The sequence below is a fragment of the Acipenser ruthenus genome, chromosome 49 (assembly GCF_902713425.1).
Source record: "Acipenser ruthenus chromosome 49, fAciRut3.2 maternal haplotype, whole genome shotgun sequence".
Lineage (NCBI taxonomy): Eukaryota > Metazoa > Chordata > Actinopteri > Acipenseriformes > Acipenseridae > Acipenser > Acipenser ruthenus.
In genome coordinates, this window is record NC_081237.1 from 3,426,943 (window position 1) to 3,451,277 (window position 24,335).

At 41.3% G+C, this 24,335-nt stretch overlaps 1 protein-coding gene across 1 annotated transcript in view; it reads left to right on the forward strand.

The window, feature by feature from the left end:
• LOC117401230 (ephrin-A2) overlaps window positions 1–21,375 on the forward strand; it is a 106,244-nt gene extending 84,869 nt beyond the window's left edge. Inside the window, exons 2-4 of the mRNA XM_034001771.3 lie at window positions 12,186–12,478; window positions 15,429–15,494; window positions 16,155–21,375. Coding sequence (XP_033857662.3) covers window positions 12,186–12,478; window positions 15,429–15,494; window positions 16,155–16,276 — 481 coding nt within the window. The 3' untranslated portion in view covers window positions 16,277–21,375. The remainder of the gene's footprint in view (window positions 1–12,185; window positions 12,479–15,428; window positions 15,495–16,154) is intronic.
• Window positions 21,376–24,335: the final 2,960 nt, after the last annotated feature.

Sequence of the window (24,335 nt, forward strand, 5' to 3'; positions counted from 1 at the left end):
TAATCAATAGGGAGAAGTGGGCTGTCATTTCAACACAGTCTGAACCAGGCAGGTCAATGACCCTGCATTGATCCACAGCAGGCAGGCAGACACACACAGCCAGGGCCAGTGATGGATACATTGCTTTTAAAATCAACAAAGTAAGATGGTCAAGTCCACTTTAAATCACACAGAACGTCAGGTTATACATACTGGCCTGACCTATGGTTCCCTGTAAGGGCAAATCACAGGCAAATTGCCTCCTTCATATAACTGGATGACAGTTCGACCGCAGTGGAAAATCAGACCCAATGTGTTTTGGCTCCATAGTCTGCACTGTTTTTGCTCTGAAAATAAAATCTCAAATGAAACAGTTGCTGAAATGCATATACAGTTTTATACAGAATACAGGACTTCTATTTTTTGGTGTGTTTTTGTTTCCCTTTTTTAATTATCAGTGCTTTTTTATATCATCCAAAAAGTGAATTGACCTTTTTCTTTCTGCTATTGCCCAAAAGTGCTCTTCTGGAGATTCGATATACTGTGTCTTGTAAAGTATTCAAATCCAATAACAGCACAGATAGGAATCAATCTTCAGACACCGAGAAAGACATCTGTCATGGAATTAATTTATTAGTTTCTTTTAGTATTTCTAAACCGAGCACTACTGAGAGTGGCTGTTTATTTTTTTTTAAATACCATTTCGTCATAAAACACCCTGCGGTGATTTTAATATAGCTTTTAATAGCTCTGCCTAGCAGTAACTGTCTAAAGCGATAGACAGAAGCGCACTTCCAAGACTGTCCTGTGGATAGCGCTGCAGCCCCGCTGTGTGTGGTGTGAGCTGTACCCTTTGATCCTGAACCCCAGGCTCCCCCCCTTCAGGGACAGGGGAGAATAAGTGGGTCAGAATTGTAACATCAGAGACAGAGCACTGCGGTGTGAGACAGAGGAGTCTGAATATTAAATACAGAGTGAGAAACCATAACAAGAGCAGAGACATTAGTGAACAGTACTACGCACACACTTACCTTTTTACATGTGTCTGTAGAGTTGCAAAGTCAGGTCTTCTGTTGTTCCCCACCAGGATCGCTGCAGCAGGGAGCTTTTGTACATTCTAAAATACCTGTCAAGAATTCTGTTTGCGTGACCAACTAATAGGGGACAAAAAAGTGTGTGCTACATATGGCAGGCACTTTTTTGATGTTTCTTCATTGTGCTAGACAGCAGATCTCAGACTTCGTGAAGTAGGAGAAATGACCTCAAAACTGTTGGCCTGTGTAGGATTCGATACACATGGAAACAATAAGAATGTGACAATCGAACACATGTTCATTGCTGCAAATTAATTTAGCATTATGGTAGTTATGTTAAATGTGAAACTTGTAGACACAATTCTCAGGTAAAGGCTCTAGTCCTTACTGATGTGCTTTAAAAGTCTATATTGTCCTGCAGAATTTCCCGAATTAATCTAAAGCTGTATTCACGGAGGGACGGTCACGTCTCCCTCTCCAGAACAATTTAAACCCCTTTTTTTCTTGTCCAGTCAGTGGCTGCTCTTACTGGCCCGACACTCAAGGTTAATGGCACAGGTTCTTCATTTTTGTCCGCTCAAAGGAGATATTTATGTCATTGAAACGTAATAAATTCACAGACAAACATTTCAACATGAAGACTTCCAGGCATTGAAATAATTGTCAGTAAACTTAAGTTTCTTTTAGTGTTTTGCACTGTGAAGTGGTTTATAGTGCCAGTCATATCACGCCTGTTTTAGGAACGTTTTTGGCATCAGTTTAGCAGTTTCACTCCTTAAATAATATTCCCAAATCTCACTCCCTGGATTTTTTTATTTCTTTTTTTTTGATTTCACTCATTTGTACGTTCTGACCTTGGCATCTCTAGTTTTGGATGACATAACTTATTTTAAACAGCTGCATTATAGCTGCAAATACCATTTAAATGTGGCTTTACCTTTGGGTAAATAATGTAGTTATTGAATAATCAGCCACTTGTTTTACGCAGCCACTGATCTCTGTTCATTCAGAGTTCTATTTAAGCATGTATATTAGGGAGTGTTCCCTGATCTCACAGACCTGGTTTAGTGCAGCCGCTGATGCAAAACCGCCAGCCTTGTGACATCCCTCGCAATTAGAGCGAGCCGAGCCACAGGTAAGGACAGCCGAGGCGAGCCTGGGAATCGTGGATGCCGAGGGTATGGTTTCCACTGTGTTGTACCTCACAGCTCCAGTCCACAATAGAGCACCACTGTCTGCTGCCCTGATCAGCTATTCAGGCTCACCAGCCTCCTAATAATAGGCTCTGGTTTCCGACCCCCCCCACCCCGGCTGATACAAGCTGCAGATAACATTGTTCCTCTGCTTGTATCTTTTATCTCACATCTGGGAGTCCTGCCTGGGAGCCGCGCGGTGACAACACTGCCCCCTTTGTTCCTCCTTGTAGCGACACGGATTCGGTTTCGGGCGGATCGCGGCCTCCATGGTGGGTGCAGCCCCGGGTGCAAAGTGTGGTTACCACCAGCGGACATGATGGAAGACCCACTCTTTGACATGGCCTCCCACAATGCTGTGTAGGTGGTGGTGGGGTGGGGGTAGTCTGTCATTGGAGCTTGTTAGCAAGGGTGTGTTAGTGATAACAAAGCGCTACAGCCAAGCAGGAGCACCTCCGTGCTATCCTGAACTGCCTGCCATTCCGTCCCGGGCCTCTCGCAAACAGACGTTGAGTTGTTCTGTACATGTTGCTGATGCACAATCATTTCTGTCATACCAATCGCTCTTATTTGAAGTTGCAGCCGTGTTTGTTACTAATCTTTCATTTGAAATAAGGGATGATCAGAATTTTCTGTAGACAACCACGGTTTATCACTTCCTGTGCTGTAGGTCAGACTCACTTGGATCAGAGTGAGGCTGGGGCCAGGGGAGTGAATCTGACAGGAAGTAATAAGTGATGGTTTGGCTCATTTTAACTGTTGTTTATTTATTTTTGGCTAGCTTATTGTTTGTTGTGAATTATTGGAATGCTTTGGTTGGTAATAACACTTGGGATTATAACAGTAAGGGGTTTATTTAGAACTTGAACTAACCCTAATCCTATCCACAGTCAATTCACAACGCATAACTACGGGTTAAGATTAAAAACAATTCAACTGTAAATTGAATTCTTTTAATTTAAGCAAAATTGGTAGATGTGGTCCATGTTTAATGATTTTAGTTTTCTTCCTACCTGGAGATATAATGTTAAAGTCTCATTATCTTCTGGAATAGTTATGGGCTGGAAATGAATACCTCTGATTACACCAGCAGTACAATATTTATATACTGCTGTTTTATAAATCAGGAAAGCGAAAAAAGCATTTATTTATATAAATCAGACATTTTAAATGGAAAGGTTTTGTAAAAACAAATGTGCAAGTCAGAGAAAAATGACAGGATAAAGTACACCACCCAGGACACTTCTGCACTGCGCATGGTATGGAGCCCAACAATAACACAGGACGTGACATCAATTCAACTCCGATTTATAGCACTGCGGCTGGAGAAATGGGTTTTGCCAAAGTTCTAAGTTGTCGCGCTCTTGAAATCCAATTGAAAATGATTGTGGCGTGTTTGAAGCTACATCGCCCTGGGCAAGGTCACCGCCTGTGGCTCCCGATGCGACTTCTCATTCCTGCTCATCGCTCGTATTCATGATCCCTATTAGAATATTTATTTATGTGACTATTTTTAGGACTCATTTCCTATTTCACACCGGTTATCTGCTGAAGAGACGTTTATTGTGTTTGGGAATGTGTGGTGGGGGCTTGGTGGCACCGTGGTTTAATACACTAGCCTCTGGAGGCCTGGGTTTGAACCCAGCTTAGGTCAATAGTTAAATGCTGTAGTTCAGGGCAAAATGAATGGACTGCAAGTAAAATGAACATTGAGAGTGGTTCTGGGAATCATTCAGAAACGGTTTTATGTTGAATCTTGTATCAATGGTTGTATCTGTAGCAATCTAAAAGTGAAATGAAATATTTACTATGGATGTTGTTTTAAATTTAACGGAACTACCACGGTGTATATTTGCAGAAATAAACTTCTCTATTGTCATATTCTTCGAATCCTGAGTATGCTCACTTAAAGGTTTTCTCAATGGAAACAACCCTGTTGTAAAAGCATAGCAAAGTGTAATAAAGCACAGTGAAAGTGTGGTAAAGCAAAGGGAAGCATAGCAAGGTATGGTAAAGCATATTAATAAACACTGCAAACCAGGGTAAACTATGGTAAATGCATGGCAAAACTGCAGCAACGAAATAAAACATGAAATATATATATATCCCATTTCCTAGACCCAATATTCACAGAATGACAAATTCCAGTGACGTGTCGCCTCTGTTGCTTTCTTGGTGCTAATATCGACTCACCTGCAACCTGTCTTATTAACAGATAGGCAGCTATTCCAGTCACACTAATTTGGTTAGAAAAGCACAGTGTGTCTTTCACACAGTTTAGCTGTGTCATGGATACAGTCTAAATATGTTTGCATTCATGCTTCAACCATGTCTTAATTACATCAACTACAGTCAGCACTCACATATCCGACCCTATAAAATTTGGACTTCAGTGACGGTTAAGCACATGTGACGCATATCTGATTATCTCATTTTGACCCGTTCCAACCCTTGTAACCCTTCCTTGCAAAACAGACAATATCAAAAATACATATCTGAAAGGACTGTGTTTTAAAATAAGTCGGCTTCCATTTAGATGTACTGTATTGGTTTTGTTGGTACAGTACTATATTTGTAACAGAAGTAGTATTTTAATTTAAGTCACACGTTTGATAGAACCATAGTGAACAATACTCCCAGCTTAGACTTGGTAAGATCTGTTAACATTGAACTACCTCCTTGTCCTTTTAGCTTTACATTGCAGGCCGTTACAGAAGCAGAGGTGTTAGAGCACTTCAATTAGATCCGAAGTCAGTCAGCAGGCTGTGATGAAATTGATCCGTTTTTTGTTTTTTTAAAATCAGTATAATTTCTGTGCCTCTTGCTATTTTATTTAATCTTTCAATTAAAACAGCTGAAATTCCTGCAATATGGAAATCTGCTACTCTCCTACCCCTTTTTAAAGGGGGTGATAGGCCAGACCCACGTTGTCATTGACAAAAGCAATTTTGTGCTGCTATTTTTATAGATCTAGCAAAGGCAGTTGATTCTGTAGATCACTCGATTCTTTTGAAAAGGTTGGGTGATATCGGTTTTAGTGACGATTCCCTCAGATGGTTTCATAATTACTTTTCTGATTGGGGTTCAGTGTGTTAAATCACATACATTTGTATCTCAATATCTTAGTTACAAATGGAGTCTCACAAGGTTCTATTTTGACACAATTCTTTACTCAGTAGGCTCTTCCATGTCTTCAGTTGTGTCTGATCTGCAACTTGGTTTTGACAGCGTTCAGGCATTTTCTGATCTGCGTCTTCTGCTGAACACTAATAAAACTAAATTTATGATGTTTAGTAGAAAAAATGGCAGTAGAATCTGTAACGGTGACCACAAGATTTTAACTCTCAATAAGACTGAATTGGAGCAAATCAACTTACAAATACTATTTGGTTGGACAGTGCATTAACTTTTAATACACATATTGATACTGTACAAGCTAAAGTCAAATCTAGACTTGGCTTTCTATATCGTAACAAGTCTTGTTTTACTCATTCTACCAAGTACACCCTAGTTCAAATATCCATCCTTCCCATTTTTGATTACGGCGATGTAATTTACAAAATGGCTTCTAAAAAGACCCTTGGGGGGCTTGCTGTCCTCTATAATTCCGCTGTAAGATTTGTGACTGCTGCTCCTTATCACACTCACACTGTGGTCTTTACTCCCTGGTTAACTGGCCTTCTTTATACACAAGACGTTTGACTCACCGGTATTTACTTGGTAAAACTTCTATTTATTTGCAGAAATTACTACTAATCTCTTCCTCATTTTATAATTTACGTTCCAGTGAATGGATTAAATTGGTGCTGTCTGGGGTTGCTTCAGCTTTTGGTCGCACCTCATTTCGGTTTGCTGCAGCCAGCAACTGGAATGCGTTGTAACTTAGGCTAATGTTGTATAGCTTTCTTTCCATGGAAGCCTTTAGCCATAGGTTCAAATCTTTGCTGACTGATATTTGTGCTTGCTAATTGTGTGATTTTTATCAAGTTTTAACTGCTATTGTAAAAATATATATATGTTTGTATTTTTTTTATTTTTTTATTTATTTTTACTGCTGTAGCGCGAACCTCTTGGTCAGGTCGTTATTGTAAATGAGAATTTGTTCTCAATTGACTCACCTGGCTAAATAAAAGTCAAATAAAAAAGTAAAAAATTCAGAATGATATGATTCTGAAAATATCACATACTTTTAAATCCGGTACGCATTGTAGCGGTATGTAAAATCTCCCATTAATAACCTAACAGCAAAATGAAATCTAAATGTTATCCATGCACAGAACTGCGTAAAATTTAAAAGGCAATGCAATTTAGCAAAACCAAAATATTAAAAAAAAAAAAAAAAAAGTTTCCAGAATTACAACAGTATCCAAAGTCAGTATTCAAAATTGCAGAATATAGTGCTCGATAAGGCCCTAATGTCACAGTTCACTTGTAAATGAAAATGCACAAAAGCAACAAAATGCATCACAGTGTCTAAAACTGTTTAATGATTAACTGTTACATTATCCTTGCTTGTCTCGTTCGCTTTGTTTTGGCTGCATTTTCGTCAGGTGAAACTGGAGAAAGCGCTGTTTAACTGCACAATATAAGACAGACTGATTTGGCATTAATAGAATTTAAAAAAAACCCCAAAAAAACCTGGCTGTGACGGATATTCAGATAAATTGTGACGTTGAAGAGATGGGCTTTGTATCAGGAAACTGGAGTCGGAAATTGTGTGTGACGGGTAAGTGCATTAATTTTTACATTTATATATAATTGGGATTGATTTTATTCTTAATACAAGGGCTGTAAAATGTGACTGACGTATGTCTGGGTAACGGAGATCCGAGTGCTGACTGTAGTGTATTTCAATGTAGGTCAAAAATGTATTTTAAAGAATCAATTAGGTCCTTAGCTTAGGAACTTTTATATGTAAAATATATCATATTTAAAACTGTGGATTGTCTCTGGACAATAATTGTTCTACATCTCCAGTGCGCCCCCTATCATCTATTTCCAGTACTACATTACACTGGTCGTCATGAATCAGTTGAAGTCTTTGTTAGGTTGGCTGCTCGATGCTTTGCAGATTGGCAGTGCATTGCTGACTGATTGGTTCTACACGTACAGATGTGTTAAATACGGCTCAAAGTTCAGGGGTTACATTCCCCTGCTAGTGAGTTCTGTGAGTTTTCAAGCTCCGAGGGGGACTGGCTGCAGCTGATCTCGACAGATCGTTCGCACTGATGGTGAAAAGTTCAAAACCAAGGGAAATTTGGGGCTAGAAGAGAATGCAGGCAGAGCGCTTTCATACAAAGAAATAATAAACATGGTACATATGGAAAAGGTTACTGCGAGAGGCTGGGGCAGTGCAAGCACGGGCTCCTCCGTTTCAAAGTGAATACGCTGTGTTGAATCATCTAGTGCAGTGTTTTCTGTCCTTACATAGTAACTGAAAAACTCAAAAGATTCTGAGCATGCAGCGACAGCTTCCCTCTGAAACACACCTTGTAACCTCTACAGATCGAAGAGGCGAACCCCCACCAAAAACTAACGGCGCTCAGCAGCCCCTGTGTCTCCCCCACATTCAGTTACCAGACATCCCGGTATTGTCCCAGTTTTCAGCCTTCGTTTTTTGTCCCGGTTAAAAACAGTAAAATCGACCCGGTTTTGCAATTACAAAACTTTATCAGTGTGCTCGGCAAGTTAACAGCAAAGTAATTGTATTAGGGTGTGTTAGCGCTACTCAAAAAACTAAAATAAACTATGCTATGGATTATTTGTTTAATAATTCTGATTATGTGTATATCACATGTTTAAATGGTAATAGTTGATCTATTTTTTCTAATCTGGCTTATTTAACATGTTTTGATTAGCTGACAATGGAAAGAAAACTTGATCTGCAATAAATACACCAGATGTTTAAACTATGCCTGTGTTATTATATACTGTTATTTTAACAGCTTCAGAGTTGCTACGGCTTCATTGAATTGAAGAAAAAAAAGTCCCAGTTTTTCCCTCAGGAAATCTGGTAACCCTAAAAATGTGTGAAGGAATGTTTATTGTCACATCCCAGCACTTGCTTTCCCATTGCTGATTAAAAAACTCAAATCATCGGACACCTTCCTAATGTTTAGTCTGAACCTCTGTTTAACTCCCTGCTCTGTTGGGAACTGGAACACACTGATGCACTGTGCACACTACCTAAAAAATACGAGATCGTCACATGTTGAAAACCCGATTTTTGAATGGCTGCGTGTGTTGATTGGGGTATTTAGGTATTGTGGATAGGGTGTTACTTACTGGATATAAAGCCCAGATTCATACAACTTACAACTTAAGGGTCTGTCACTTGACATGACAATTTTCCTATATGACATTTTTTATTTTTCATAACAGCAAAAAAAATATTCCCAGGTAATACTCTAACCATGCACGCACATACAGAAGGACCTCATAATCACTTAACAATCACACAGCAACTGAACGGTTAACAATATTTGTAAAAAAAGAAAGCTATATTGGATTATAAATGCAATTGGAAACATCTGTAGGAGGTTGGGAGTGTATGATAGGTGAAGATCAAGGCAGTTGTCATGTTCACCCCATGGAAAATGCTCTGAAACAGTCCAGCTGTGGGTTAGCCCAGTGGGGTATAGCTTGATCAAATCAACTCTACAGCTTCTTATTGGTGTACCTCTTTTAAGCCTTGAGAACCAGTGTTGCCAGTTAAAAACCAGCACATCTAGTTACTGGACAGGAAAAACCTGCTGAACAGCCCATTGGGATTGTAGATACTGGATCTAGACTAGAGGAGGACCTCTAAGCCAATTGTGATGCAGTTCTGTGAGGACGTTCTTCAGCTCAAGAGTATTAGAATCTCGGAATCTAAGGAGGTGCCTTTATGTATGCCACACTTCCACATGCATCTGGGAAAAAAATACACATTTAGTGTGATGTTCCCCCTCGGAATCCCATTAATAGTGATTCCTCAGAACTCAACGAGTTTTCCCCTGTAAAGTGTAAAAGAGATGAGTAAACAGATGGGGCTCTGTCGTCAGGGCTAGCACTGATGAGAGCTCCACCGTGGAGAGCCATTCTGGGGGGTCGGACAGGGCAGGAAGAGGCACAGACAGAGGCCTGTTTGTAGAGAGGCATCTGGGGAATGTGGGAGTGAGGCTGCCGCTCTTGGTTCAGTCTCCCCGGTTGTCCTTGGGAAGAGGGGATAATGTTGGGTGCTTTTTACTGCGGACAGGAGAGCAGGAGATGATGAGAGATACAGCCTCGGCTCTCTGCAGTTGGGAAAGAGAGCCATGCTGTCTTCTTTTTATTGTTAATTCAAGAGCAGCAGCTATCACTTTAGTTTAACACTTAATATTACAAGGGGATAGGTGTAGCTCTGCTTGAAATTCAAGGGAACTGAGTTTTGAAGGCATCGCTCAGTTGGAATTAATATAAACCAGATCACAAAACAAGCAGCAGAAAACTCTCTGCTGGAGAGAGGCCCAGGACTGAATGGCAGGCAGGGGGTGTTACAGTCAGTAATGAGGTGCTCTCTCTCTCTCCCTCTCTCTCTCTCTCTCTCTCTCGCTCTCTCTCGTTCTCTCTCTCTCTCTCTCTCTCTCTCTCTCTCTCTCTCTTGCTCTCTCTCTCTCTCGCTCTCTCTCTCTTGCTCTCTCTCTCTCGCTCTCTCGTTCTCTCTCTCTCTCTCTCTCTCTCTTGCTCTCTCTCTCTCGCTCTCTCTCTCTCTCTCTCTCTCTCTCGCTCTCTCTCTCGCTCTCTCTCTCGCTCTCTCTCTCTCTCTCTCTCTCTCTCTCTCTCGCTCTCTCGTTCTCTCTCGCTCTCTCTCTCGCTTTCTCTCTCTGCTATTTTTCTACTTTTCATTCATTTTTTAATGTAAGTGCCATTTTTAAACATTATCATCTTTTAATATTTATTACATCTAATAAAGCATCAGTTCTTTAAAAATGGCGCTCACATTAAAGTGGGCGTTTTCCAGTTGTTTTTAAAAACGTATGTTTATCTAGCGAACCACACCGAAGTGCGCTCACTAATGGATATGTTTAATAGTCAGGTTTATGATCAATCGAATAAGGCGTTCCGATGTTCCAAGTCATAAACACAAACAAACAAACAAGAATGACGTGAAACCTGTATGTAACCAGCGCCACTGCAGTGACTGTCATTCTGTGATTGTACAGAGACGATGTCTCCTCTCCACTGCCAGTCTGACAGCTGAGAACTCCTCCAGAGAGGAGACGGACTTCCTTACTGGCAGTTTCTGTTTCCATTCGGGAAGCACTGGGCAGAGTTGGAGAGGAAAGTTAAAATCTTCACTGCTGTGGAGGCGGTATTGCTCCGCACGTTTCTATTCATTTCAGAGATATTTCACAGGAGTGAAGTGACGCTACATGTCTTGTTTCATCGAGGGCCCCCAATGAGACCTTTTGACAAGAAATCATTCCCTGGCAGATCAATAGGCTGCATTCTTCCTTTTTGTTTGTGGAAAAACTAGTGAGAGGACGTAAAATAATAATTGATGTGACACTTCTGTTCCCGAGTCTGTCTATCTTCACAGTGGGTCACTTTTTTTCTTCAAGGAGAGGATGTTTCTAATAAAGTGGCCATCCCTCAGTAGTTGATTAAACTCTGCCCTGCGTTACTTCCTCTGCACTGCTGAGCAGCTTGCTGACTACCTGCTTAGTGTTTGGGTTCTCGTGCGTATTGATAGGTTCACAATCCTCTGCAGCCGTCATCTTCCCGTCAGTCACCAGTTGCTTTGCACTGGATTGCCCTGTTGCAGTTGCATTCTGGGATACTTCCCAGAGACTGAACAGAACTATCAGTTCAAGACGATAGTGCACCAATCCACCGTGCCAGAATTCTGTGCAAATGATTTCCAGGGACACCACAATCCCTGGATCTCGGTGTACTCATGTTTGGGTTGAACTTGAAAGATACCTTCCAACACTTTGTGGAGTCTATGCCACGCAAATGGTGACCCAACCCGATGTTTAATACAGGTATATCCTGGTGTGGCCTTCCTTCTGTGGTTGATATGTAATCCAGTAGTGTATTCAAAAGTTTAACTTAAAGATTTCCTTTCAGGAAAGTACAAGGGTGCTCAGGCCAATAGTCAGCACACAGACTTGGTAGAAAAGTCCATTTGAACTGTAATGACATGTATTCAGTACAAAACGTTTTAAATGTTATTTAAAAAAAAATGTGTAGTTCCTTTATTAAACTCCTTAATAATATCCAACAGCAAACAAAAGCAATTGCCAGTCATTAGGATTTTAACTCACAGCAATATCCACAGCTAAGTATTTTAAGTTATCCATTAAGCTGTCTGCCAGAGGCGCAGTGAAACACAGTTTCATATTGACTTGCCTTATTCTTATTTATGGCCAGGGTATTGTATTAATCTGATGAGATCCCTGGTCATTAATTAAGAGGGGGGGGGGTCAATCAATGGCAGAGACGTTAACCACTGAGGGAGCAAGACCCAGGCACTGGAACCGCCACGGTTAAGAGCAGGCTAATGAAGAGATATTGCTGGCCGCAGATGGACTGAGCAGGGGCAAACACAGGCATTGGCAGCAACATTTCTTCAGCTCTGGAAAGATTAAATACATTTTCCTGCACTGCAGTAATATTTTATTAATATCATGTCATGTTTTTATTTTTTATTAATATAATGTGTATTTTGAAATGATATTCTCACAATAGAGTTCTGTCCCCCTGCAGCACATCATCGAACAAATGTGATATTTCTTACACCCACTGGGGGCAGAGTGTTGCAGGGGGGACAGGTTAATGGTTACACCCTGGTGTACCAGCTGCACATACAAAAATGTCATACTGTTCGCCTTGCCTAACCTGTTTGGTAATTGCAAAGAAAAGAGTTGTTTGCAGCTAAACCAGTGGGGTACAGGCAGTTTGTACTTCAGACTGTCCATGTGAACTCAGCCCTCCCCTGCCTCTGTTTCCTACACAGGTTCCAGCAAGGGGAGTACACGGTGGAGGTGAGCATCAATGACTACCTGGATATCTACTGCCCTCACTATGAGGAGGCCCTGCCTCAGGAACGCATGGAGCGCTACATTCTCTTCATGGTCAACTACGACGGCTACACCACCTGTGACCACCGCACGAAGGGCTTCAAACGCTGGGAGTGCAACCGGCCACAGAGCCCCAACGGGCCCCTCAAGTTCTCAGAGAAGTTCCAGCTCTTCACCCCCTTCTCACTGGGCTTCGAGTTCCGCCCGGGCCACGAGTACTACTACATCTGTGAGTATCCGGGCTGTACCAAGTGTGCTGTAGGGGTTGGGTTTGATTCACCAGTGAAAGCTCTGTGTTGTCCCAACTCTGTCTGCTCAAACAGTGCGAAATAATTTTTGTTACAGTAAGTGACACCCTAAACACGGTGTATTCACTTATTATAAATCAGAAAAACAAAGATTGTATTCACAAACTACTGTTATGAAACTTGCTAAATGGGGATGTGTAGGTCACCGTAATTAGCTTTTCCAGCAAGTTGAATTTTGAAATGACAGAGATGCGTATCACACAGTGGACAGGCTTCAGGGTCTCATTATTGATAGTTTTATACCGTTTTTCTTATTCCTTTTTGGAAGTTGGTAGCAGCATCCGCAGTCCTGCGTCTTCAGTCCAAGTGAAAATCTAGTCGGGTAAAAGACCCACATGAAAGTTAATGAGGTTTTTTTTTTTTTTTTTAAGACCTTGGTTCGTACACCATTCCATTTCTGAAATAATACAGGTGACCTGGATTTGGACTTGGGCTTAAAATAGCCGACAACTTGATTGCACGTTACTTTCTTGATGAAAATGTCAATTTGTCAAATGGCAGCACTTTGTTCGCTGTAGAGTTTGCCAGCGCAGGAGGAGATCGGTGCAAACCCGGTTACAGGCGCAGTCATGCAGAACATTTGAAATTATGCTGATTGGCTAAAGCATATTTAGCGGACAAGCTGATGGAGGCAATTGCCACCTCCTGGCTTCTTTAGCAGATGAAATCCATTAACCTCAACGTGGTCTCCAGTGGGGGGGTCAGACGTCCTCCGCTAGCTCAGTGTCTGGGATTGGGTTGCGGGTGTTCTGTCTGAACGTGGTCTCCGCTCTGGGGGGGGGGTCAGACGTCCTCCTCTAGCTCAGTGTCTGGGATTGGGTTTGGGGGTGTTGTGTCTGAATGTGGTCTCCACTCTGGAGTGGGGGGGGGGTCAGACGTCCTTCGCTAGCTCAGTGTCTAGGATTGGGTAGCGGGTGTTCTGTGAGGTTGACAGGATTGAATCTGCTCAGCTTGTTCAGCTAATGGCCTTGAGAATGACAACCTCTGACCCGCTAAAAAGGTTTCCCGCCGAGAGGAAGCGGCTGCAGATCTCAGCAGGGAGAACCGTCAGCTCTAATGATGCAATTCCGACGCTTTTTCGCTTTTATTTCAGTTTTTTTTAATAATTGTTCAAATCTTTTTCTTTAAAACTGTTTAATGAAAGCATGATTAATGAGGCCCCTGTTCTTTAAGTGTTTCTGTGTGTTTGGTCAGGGAGCAGATAGCTGGAGTTTGGTTTGAAGCATTCAGTGCCACTGTGCTAGAGGATGTATTCTGGTCCTAGGTTCTTTTTTTTTTTTAAAGATTAGTCAGTAGTTAGAGAAAGCTAGGGACTGCAGTGAAGTCAATAGGTGGTTTGAGTAGCTCAGTGGTTAGAGAAAGCCCCAGGCTGCAGTGTGGAAGGCAGTGGGGTTTGAGTAGCTCAGTGGTTAGAGAAAAGCCCCAGGCTGCAGTGTGGAAGGTTGTGGGTTTGAGTAGCTCACTTCAGAATTTAAAATTTGCACATAATTAAAAACTTCCAGTCTACACCTAGTGCTGTTTTGAAACGGCTGTTTTTTAAAAGAATCTCACAACATGCTTCGCTGTGAATGGCTGTAGAATGAGCAGAAAGATGACCTTGACAATGTAGACCCTGAGCCAATGACCCCACTGTGCCCTGTTGACCTGCCAGGGCCTCAGAGTTCACATGTGCAAGTTCAAGTGTGTCGAGTAGGCTGCTATAGAGATCACTCAGCCACACCACACTGGCAGCGGCTTCCGATCCTCAATTGCTCTTTAATGCACTCCCAGTCCGAAACACCCAGCCGCCTCCATTGTGTCCCCGTTGTGATGGAGCACACAGAGAGCTGGGAAGCTGTTTGCCGGTCTTTCAATGCAGTTATTCTTCGGAGAGAAAAGAGGATTGTTTGGCTCCTACCAATATTGTAGCTGTCAGGTCCTGGGGGCTGGGAAAGGGAGCACAGGAGGGGGCCAGCCTCTGTTAACTGCTCACAAAGGAGTCTGTCCATCATCATTCGCAGATCAATCACAGATAGAGAGCCCAGAACCAGGACACAGGGACACAGTGCTGTTCTCAATCCGCCCAACCCCCTCCCTCCCTCAGTTTCATCTCAGGGTGATTGCTGGCTGACAGCAGCCTCTCCACTGTGCAGCCTGTTGAGGTTCGGTACACTCCAGTGCCCCCAGGATCCGGTATGGGGCTCACCACCGGAATGCGAAATGAAGCAGAATGCGCACAAAGGTGTCTCCAGACCAGGGGGGCTGGATAAAGGATTTACTCCCAGGTCAATACAGTTCCTTCTGAGCAAAGAGGGTTTGATCTCCGAAGGGCTTGTGACTTAGAGTTATTCAATATGTAATGCTATTTTTTTTTGTGTGTGTATGTGTGAAGGTACTGTACCTCTTCATTATTTATCGAAACCTATTTTAATGATCTAAACAGTGGCAGATCTTAATACCGCCACTATAACATATAGAACCCTGATTTAATGAAGAATCTTATTTTACTGTGTTTTTTTTGGATGTAATAATATTAACAATCACCCCTGAGAGTATACATTGCCTTTAAAAAACAGTTGTTGTTGGTCTTCAGAAATTAAAGTAAGTTTGGCAAGTGTTTAGCCAGTCTGCAGTCTTGCAGTATGTCAGTGTGCGTGAGTGTGAGACTAAAGCTGAGGAACACAAAGCCACTTTCAGGAACAGCGGCTTGAAACCTGGTTCCAGGAGACCGGGAGACCTCGTCTGAGGTTGCTGTATCAAACCCCAAGTCTCCCCTGGCGTGCCGTGCAGTGGCCTGAAACCTAGTCTCCTGAAACCAAGTTCCAAGCTACAAAGTGGCTTCGTGTTCCCTCAGCTTGAGAGAGACTAACAAGTTTCTGTTTTCTTCTCCAGCGTCCCCCCACCTGAACATCGTTGGGAAGCCCTGTCTGAGGCTGAAGGTGTACGTGAAGCCAACAAGTATGTCACTGCAGGACACTAGAGAGACTGTGCTCATATTATACAGCTACCTCCCTGATTCTTATCTGGTCTGACAAAAAATATTGAAAACCAAAGCTGCTAAAAATACTGGTAACACTTATTAACAAAGTTGTAGTTCATATGAATTTATCAGTAATGGATGATTATTATAATTCTGTTGAAATCGTTAATTGCCACCTTCTCATTTATGGAAACTAAAACTTCTAAAATTCCCTATTGTTTTCCTCAATCTGTTATAGTCCATCGTGTCTGTATACCTGTACTGTGAGACTATAAGGAATTCATGCTCTGCTAATGGTATGCAAAACGTTAAGTCAAGGTGTCGAAAGTTTCTGTTTAGCAGAAACATTGGTCTACTTGCTAATCGAATCAGACCATTAGGGTCTTATAGTTTCCTGTAGTTTTATTCAGGTCTGTCTGATGTCTCCCTGTCTATCTTATCATTCTAAATTAAAGCTAAGAAACTAAGTCAAGGAGACACACGCTGTGGCTCACCCCTTCTGAAGAAGGAACCAGCCGAAAAAAGTTCTCCATGACTTGGTGTCTTATGTTTACCTTTGAATTGTGATTGAGCGCTTCAGGGTTGCGTATGTTTATCCTGTGCCTCTCCTGTCTGACTCTCCTCTCCCTTGGTTTCAGATGACTCTGTGTACGAGTCTCCGGAGCCCTTCCTCACTGATGATAACTCGGGCTGTGGCTTCTTGCTGTGCCCCCTGGCTCTGACAGTGTCCCTGCTGCTCTCACTCCTCCTCTCCTCGTAGCACTGTGAGGGTTCACACACGCTGGCTGGCGAACCCCTCTTCTCACCCACAACACAGACGTGGAGAAGCAATTTCAGAGGCCTGAGGAGTTTGTGTCATTTTTCAGAAAAAAATTGAGAACTTCTTCAAACTAGATGGACCTCGATTGAATGGGGGGAGGGGGGAGGATTGGATTCTGGTTTTATTTGAAGCCCATCTACCAACACTGTTGTTTTTAATTGTGACTGTTTTTCAGCGTTTGTGCTTTTCCTGGTTGGTTTATATGTGCCAGTTGCCAGGGGGTCGACATCATTTCCTGTTCCCATTTTTCACGACATAACAGAAGGGACAGTGGAAGGACCTTTGTTTCACGTTTTGTAACCCTTCAATTTCAAACCTGGATTATGCGGCACATTCTGAATCTGCCAAAGACACCCAATCTTTTTAAGCAACGTTCAATATAACCCTGTCATGTGATGGGTTATGGGGTCACCATGTGGCACTCGGGAGGATAAAACATTTTGAGTCAGTTTTTCAAATTTTGCAGCCGGTAGTCAACCTGCCTTTTCCCTGGTGCTGACCTGCTTCTTGTCCTTTTTCTTCTTCTACTTCTTGTTCAGAAATAATTAACCCTTTCTTCTCTGTGATACTACAGGAACAAAGACTCTCCTCTGTGTTTGGTTCAAAGGTTTCATGATCTTGCTCCACCTGGGAGCTGGATACCACGAGACATCAAACCGTTGTTCTCACCCAACCAAGGGATGCCTGCAGTTAAAAGAGAATGAAGAAGCGTCTCACAGTTGTAGAACACTCTGCAGAAGCAGCTACTGCACAGTGTTACCAACTTCAATGGCAAACTCTTCCTTAGGGCCTTGATAAAGTTTTTAGCAGCTCATCTAAGATCCTGTTATGCAAAAACCCTCTCACCCCCACACACACCATCCTGCTGTTCTGCGTGTGTATGTGTACACGTTTTACTGTCCTTGTCCTTGACTCCATTTAAGTGCAGATTCACTGTTTCAGACATTGTCTTCACACTCCTTAAAAATCGGACTAATTGCAAAAATGAATGCCGGAAAATAAGGTTCACGCTAGGTTACCATGTCCCCACAAAGACTGTAACAGCAATCTACATAAGCACAGTGCATGTGTACGCACACATATATGCTTTCTCTCAATCATTCCAAAAGATGTTTTATAGACGCATATTTTAATTTTGTCCCCCTGGCCTCCCAGGATCTCGCTAAGTGAAAGGGATTATGGGAGGCAGCCTCTTGACACATTCCAGATGCTGATCGAGTGAGTGCGTCCTCTCCTGGGTAGCTGCCCGGGTCCCAGTTCCTTTTTGCAGTGATCAGTTTAATGAACCGTTGGCAAAAAGAACGCTTCACGTAAAGCAATATTGAAAGCTGCCGGTGTTCAGCAGGGTGAGATGTAGTCACTGGAAGAATTTCTGTGCCACAGCGGACCGTTTTAGTTGCAGTGTTTACAAGAGTACGAGAATGGGCCAATTCATATGAATGTCCCCCTTTGTATAATATTGTCTATTTATCTTAATGCCTGATGAAAATCTCATTGACTCTCTGCGAAAGAGGTTTCAGATACCATGATGTGGTAAATGGTCTTTAATTGTAGACCACCTTCCAGATATTGGTCATTTGGTTTGACGTAAGACTGAGAATGTGTTTCAATGGAACCAGCAATGCACGAAAGACACAGGGAGGGGCAGGGGGTCAGCTGTCCCTTTTAGGTCCAGTAGTCAGAGTTTCTGATTTTAGACGTTAACTGATGAACTTGAAAAAACATAGAACTGAAACTGTCGCACTGTTGTTCTAGTTTGAAAAGGGCTCAGGAGGCCTCAACCCATCAAAACCCCTTCAAAATATTTAGGTATTGTAGGTATTGTATGAACGTAGCTAGCTCCAGAAGATGGGGGACAAATTCTACATAGAGGAGTATAATCTCTTCTGAAAGGACAGATTGGTAAGGAAGAGAGAGGAATTGGGAGTCTTTACCTCAGGGAAGGACCACAAGCCAAGGAACCGGAGTCGGTTTGGGTCAAGCTGTTAGTTAAAGAGGTCTGTCAATATGGGCATGACCCCAGGAATAGAAAGAATAGCAAATTATTATGAGAGCCTATGAGGAGCATGATAACGTAGGAACTGTGAATCATGGGTGATTCCAGCTTCCTCAATATACACTTAAAAATGTATTTCTAAAACCAGTTATCGGAGGGCCACTAAACACAGGCTGGCCTTATTTAAAATGGGCCCAGATAACTGCTAACCCATTAGTCAAATACCCATAATCTACTAAATAATAAATATTAAGGGGTAAACTTGAAGAGTTTGCAGTGGAATCATAGGAGATAGCCAGCATGGATTTAGAAGAGGAGGGCCCTAACTAACTAAACTTAACATCATTTTAGGAGGTTACAGCTAAGGTAGCTTATGGAAGCACTTAAAATATAATTTACTTTAAAAGTGTTGAGAAAGTCATGTAAAATCAGATTGGGGTGGAGTACTTGGACCCTTACCGTTCTTTATTTATATAAATACATTTTATTACATTTGCAGATGGTATAAAACTAGAGGGAGCAGTGCGCACAGATAATTCACATTTATTTCAAAGGGATTCAGACATGCTGGCAAATGAAATAGTAATACTGCATATCACAAATGCATTGGACAAGTACAAAATGAATAGGATTGAAAGGGATCTTGGAACGGAGATGCAAGTCAATGGAAATGTTGGGTTTCGTAGACCAAATTGGCTAAAACAAAGTCTAGGGGAAGGTTAAATGAGACGCTCTTGTGTCTAGCTCAGTTCACATTATTGCACTTGAGAAGGGCAACCAGGTTAAACCACGGTTTAAGGGTACGAGCATTAGTCTAGATTAAAAAAAGACGGGTACGTTTATAAAGGTTTATAAAACCCTAAATGGTATAGGCAGGGTTAACCCAAATCACGGTTTCAAATTTAGCATGTCAAGTTGCCCTGGAGTAAAGTTCAGAATGGAAAGTTAACAGAAAATGTAAAAATAAATAAGTGAGCGAGTGCAGGAGTAACAGCAAGGGCTAGGGACGAGCTTCTATGGGCCGCACTGCCTCTTCTCTTCACCTGCGTTCCATTCACTCACAGGGATACACACACTGATTCGGTGACTTCATTGAGACAGCTGAAGGGTTTCTGCCACATCCGGCAGCCCTCCGCTACGGTCATTGAACCCGCGCTCGCTGGAGTCGTTCAAATGTGCAAACGCTATAACAGCTGGTTTGGTTTTGTTATTTGTTCTGTAGGAAAATGCATCTGTTTTTGTATCGTTGGTTTGTTTCTTTTATTGCTGGGAGTATTACAAAGTGTTTGTCGGTCGTGGTGACGATTTGGGGCTGTGATTATGCCAGCCTCTCTGGTTTTTGTGATGATGATGATGATGATGATGATGATGTTTATTATAATTATTATTATAATTATTTTTTTTAAAGACGTGGCTATATCACTGTGGTGGCAACTTAAACTCTTCTCATAACCAAATAAAAATATCAAGCAATGGATGACCTCCCTCATGCAAAACGATAGAAGCTAACTGTTGGGGATTAACAAGAAAAGATGAATCCTTGAAACGATCGACTGGGCTCAGTGCCGGAACTGTGGATCATTTCAACACAGGTTTAACCCTTTTGATTTGCTTCTTTCATTTCTAAGTTATCTGAATGAAACTCATTCAAACTAAATCAAGCAAACAAACATTTCGGCATAATACACCCCACAGATTAGCCGAAATCGTGTCTCCGCTTGAGACCCCACCCCTGTGTTTAGTAGAGCATTTTACAGCACTGGGGAATCCCTCCTGGAATTAATAAACCACTTATTTTTAGGGGTGATCCCAGCATACCCAATGGATAGGTTACCCTAGTGCTGTAAAACGCTCTTATGAACTGATCCAGGTTGATCAAATCGCTTTGTTTCTTGTAATTTTTACCTAAAACTAATAGTCAATCAATCAGACATAGGTTTCAGCTAATGCCTTCATACAGTTTCTTATCTCAGAATTTACGAGTTAAAAAAAACTTGCAATAAGATGGAGTTGGCTACTGTGGGTTTCTTAATTATTACATTTCATCAGAATTGATTTTTGCGAGTGAGTCCCATATTCTGACAATCTAAAGCAAAACTTTTCTAAGTTTAGATTTTGATTTTGATAGTAATAACAGCAGCCAAAGTTTGTGCTCAGCCTTTGAAAGATGATTCTGTTCATCTGTCATTTCTCACAATGAACATTTGTGAAAATGATCGTCAATAACGCTCATTTAATGATTTCTGACAACCAGAAACAGTTCATCCAAGCTCACTTGCATGGCAAAATAATCCTTTTGGAGTACATTTTGAATCACAAAATGAATCCTAAATGAATGAATGTGTTTTTTTTCTTTATCTAAATACTTTTATTTGGTGCTGTATTAAGAACCTCAAGTTAAAAACAAACTTAGGCAATTTTTGCTGTAGACAAATATTCTATAGGGGAAAGGGAGAAAGAAAAGGGTTGATGTTTTATAAACTTGTATAGAAATGTGTGTCAATTGCCCTTATATAAATTCTATAGAACAGAATCTTTATACAGAGTGTGTACAGAATTTGTATATCAATGTACAAGGGAAAGAATATTCATTTGAAAACCACAAACACCCCCCCACTGCCCCACCCAAATGGTACAGTCCAGGCCCTTCCCCTGTCTACCAGAACTGAGAGGGATCTAAATTGGAACGAACTGAAATGTAACTGATGTCATGGTATTATCATGTATGTGTTATTGAATGTGCGTTGTATGCTTTATATAGCATTCCATGTGGTGCACTGAAAGTGCAGTGTGTTGTGTAAGGCATGCCTTAATTTTGGTCTTTTTTCATGTTTTATTATAATATTTTTATTATATTATTATTTGTATTTTTTTTGTAAAATGAAAGGTACTTGCTCTTTGTTTTGAAATGCGATATTTCAGTGTATCCCAGCCTAGCTTTTTCATTTTCATTTTCAGACATTGTGGCTTGTGGTTACCAATAATCTACTTTTGAATTCTGTATTTTTTTATAATAATAAAATGGGAAAATAAAAATCTGTAACCAGAGAGAGAGAGAGAGAGGGAGCAAGCTGATTCGCTGTGTGTTCTTGTTTGCTGCTCTGCAGTTGCAGTTTCTTCTGTTGATGATTTCATACTGCTTTTGTGCACATTGTAAAAGAACAAAAAGCTAATACAATTGAACTTGAATTTAAGTCCCCAGATATACTGAATATTGGTGCCAGCTTAAAGGTAGAAAAAATAGTGTGCATATTAAATAATCTCCTGAGCCACTTATCATTCGTGGTATTTGGTTTCCAATTTTTTACTCTTGCTTTTTCATCACATGCTTCAAACTAATTTGTAAAGAAGTTACTAAGATGCTTTGAGTTAGTTCCCCGCGTGGCTTTTTTGAATCATCAATGTAGGACTAATGTGATCTCACAGTCTGCACCTGTGTGAGCTTCCTGGCTGACGATTGCATTGTGACTTAGCTGGTTCAGTTAATTACTGCTGCTAATGAGATGAGTCTGATTTCTTAATTCATTTCATTTTTTTCAAAGTTTAGCCTGGTAAATTTGCAATGTAATTTTGCAGTTTACTATACTTTTAATATGCATCTAGTTGTATTGATGTATGTGTTTTATCTGAGATTTACCATGCTTACCTGTCCTTAACCATGACTGCAATCATATTACGTGTTGCATTTCTTTTACCATGGTATAGCATGTGTTATTAAAGATGCACCCGCATCAGTGGAGCAGTAAATATCATTGGAGTCACCACTGAAGAAAGACACGGTTTCAAGAGGAAGAAACGAGGGACTGTATTACTGACTAATAAAATCAAGGCTCTGGTTGAGGTGCTAGGGCTGAAATCTGAGCTCCCCGGGCAGACAGCACACACATCTTTGGTGGTCAGGACTGTTTTAGACATTTTCTGTAACACTTCAGTTTCATCAAGGGAGCAGCAGAATGTAAGAACGAAACTTCACGGTGGGGGTCATACACGCTACATCGCAGCAGCATTGGGAGCTGCAGTGAAAGGTTAGTAACAGTCTGTGTGTCTCAAATGTTCTCCCTTTAGCCTTGAAGTTGAGCCTCCACACACACACACACATACACACACACACACACACATATAAACCCCTTTCTTAAACTTCTGGACGCGTCCCCCAGTGGTAAACAGTGACAATACATCCTGTTTGCAATGTTAATTTCCTTCATTTAACACATATTTTAGCATAATTAGCAGGAGAAGGGCAATCTGCTGCTAATTGTTTCTGCATTTCAGCCAGCTGATTCACATCCTACACTTTTTTTTTTAAACACTGGGGGGCTGGCTTTCTTTGTTAATGAGAACCATCTGTGTTGAGTACTGGAGAGCAGAGAGAAAAAAACCAAGAGGCTTCATTGTGAAGCTGAGGACTCCTAACTAGCGCAGAAACAAGAGCAGCTGAAGGGGAGCTCAAGTATTTTGAAGTGTTTCGGCTCTTTCTCTCTGCTAGGAAGTAGTTTTTTTTCTGTGAAAGAAATGCCAAATCACCAAACCTTTATCTGTGCGCTTAAGAAGTCTGCTTAGTGGAAGCAGCTGCTAGCTGAATAGACGAGGGTGCTGGAGGCAGGGAACCTGATCTCTCTGCACGGGAGAATGGATTGGGTTTCTTTTTATATCCAGTGTTGGAATAAGGTCGCTTGGGGTATAGCCACATTCTGTGGCTGATCTACCCGATGTAGAGTTCTGAAACACAAAGTGAAAATAACCAGTTAAATGACCGAAATGCTGAATGAAGGAGGCGTGAAACACACAGCTTCATAGCTGCTCATAGTGCAAACCAATTCATCTATTTTCTTGTTTTTTTAACAGTATTGCTTTTTTTTTGTATTGAGACTCTTTTTGTTGTGACCCTTGCTGTCTTTCACAGGTTCTGGTTGCAGCTCGACCCTGCAGTGATTAGTTATCAGGAAGCAACAGCAGATTCCAAATTACAAAATGCAAGCAAAGCACCATCTTCAACACAAAAAAGTGATGATATTGTTAATAAAAAGTAACATTGAACTGTGGTTAGCTTTTGATTAACCATGGTACCTCACTTCCCATGTTGTAGGTCACATGATTGCAGTTAGACCAATGGAGGGAATCTGACCCACAGCACTGATCAGCTATAACAGGATCTTTTAATCTATTGTGCTGTATTCAAAAATGGGAAGAAATTGGTTTTAAAACCATGGTTCACCTTCCTTTTTCATTGACTTTGACAATGAATCACAAAGTTCAAATGCTTTTTGAAATGAGAAGTGAACTCACATTTTAAAGTTGCTAGTAACCTTATTTCAAAGCAGACTTTGTAAAAGTTTAGTGCAAGAGACCGAGCTACACATTATTATTATTTATTTCTTAGCAGACGCCCTTATCCAGGGCGACTTACAATTCTTAAAAGATACAATTACATTATTTTTTTACACATTATTCTTACATACAATTACCCATTTATACAGTTGGGTTTTTACTGGAGCAATCTAGGTAAAGTACCTTACTCGAGGGCACAGCAGCAGCGTCCCCCACCTGGGATTGAACCCACGACCCTCTGGTCAAGAGCCCTAACCACTACTCCACACTGCTGCCCATATAGGAATACACCGCTATTTTAGAATAGCACCTGTTCTGTGTTGGTTAAAGCTTTGAAACATGATTGCAGTGTCTAATAGGTAAGCATTAACTGATGGAAGCAGGCATGGAGAGAATAACAAGGAATTCAGCAGTCACAATAACAATTAAAAAGAACAGATTAAAAGCCGAGACAAGCAACAAGCATTGTGTACAGTACGTGAGGAGCACGCATTTCAAGCGATCAAGGTCACGCATGTGGTTTGATCACAGTCAGATACTGGTAAGCTTTAATAAGTTAACAGAGTTTAAAGCAATATTTTACAAAGCTTCCTGTGTTCCACAGAAAGAGATTTGTAATTAAAATAAAGTTTAACCTGATGCATGTAAAGCCTTTCTAACATTGTTTACAGCTCT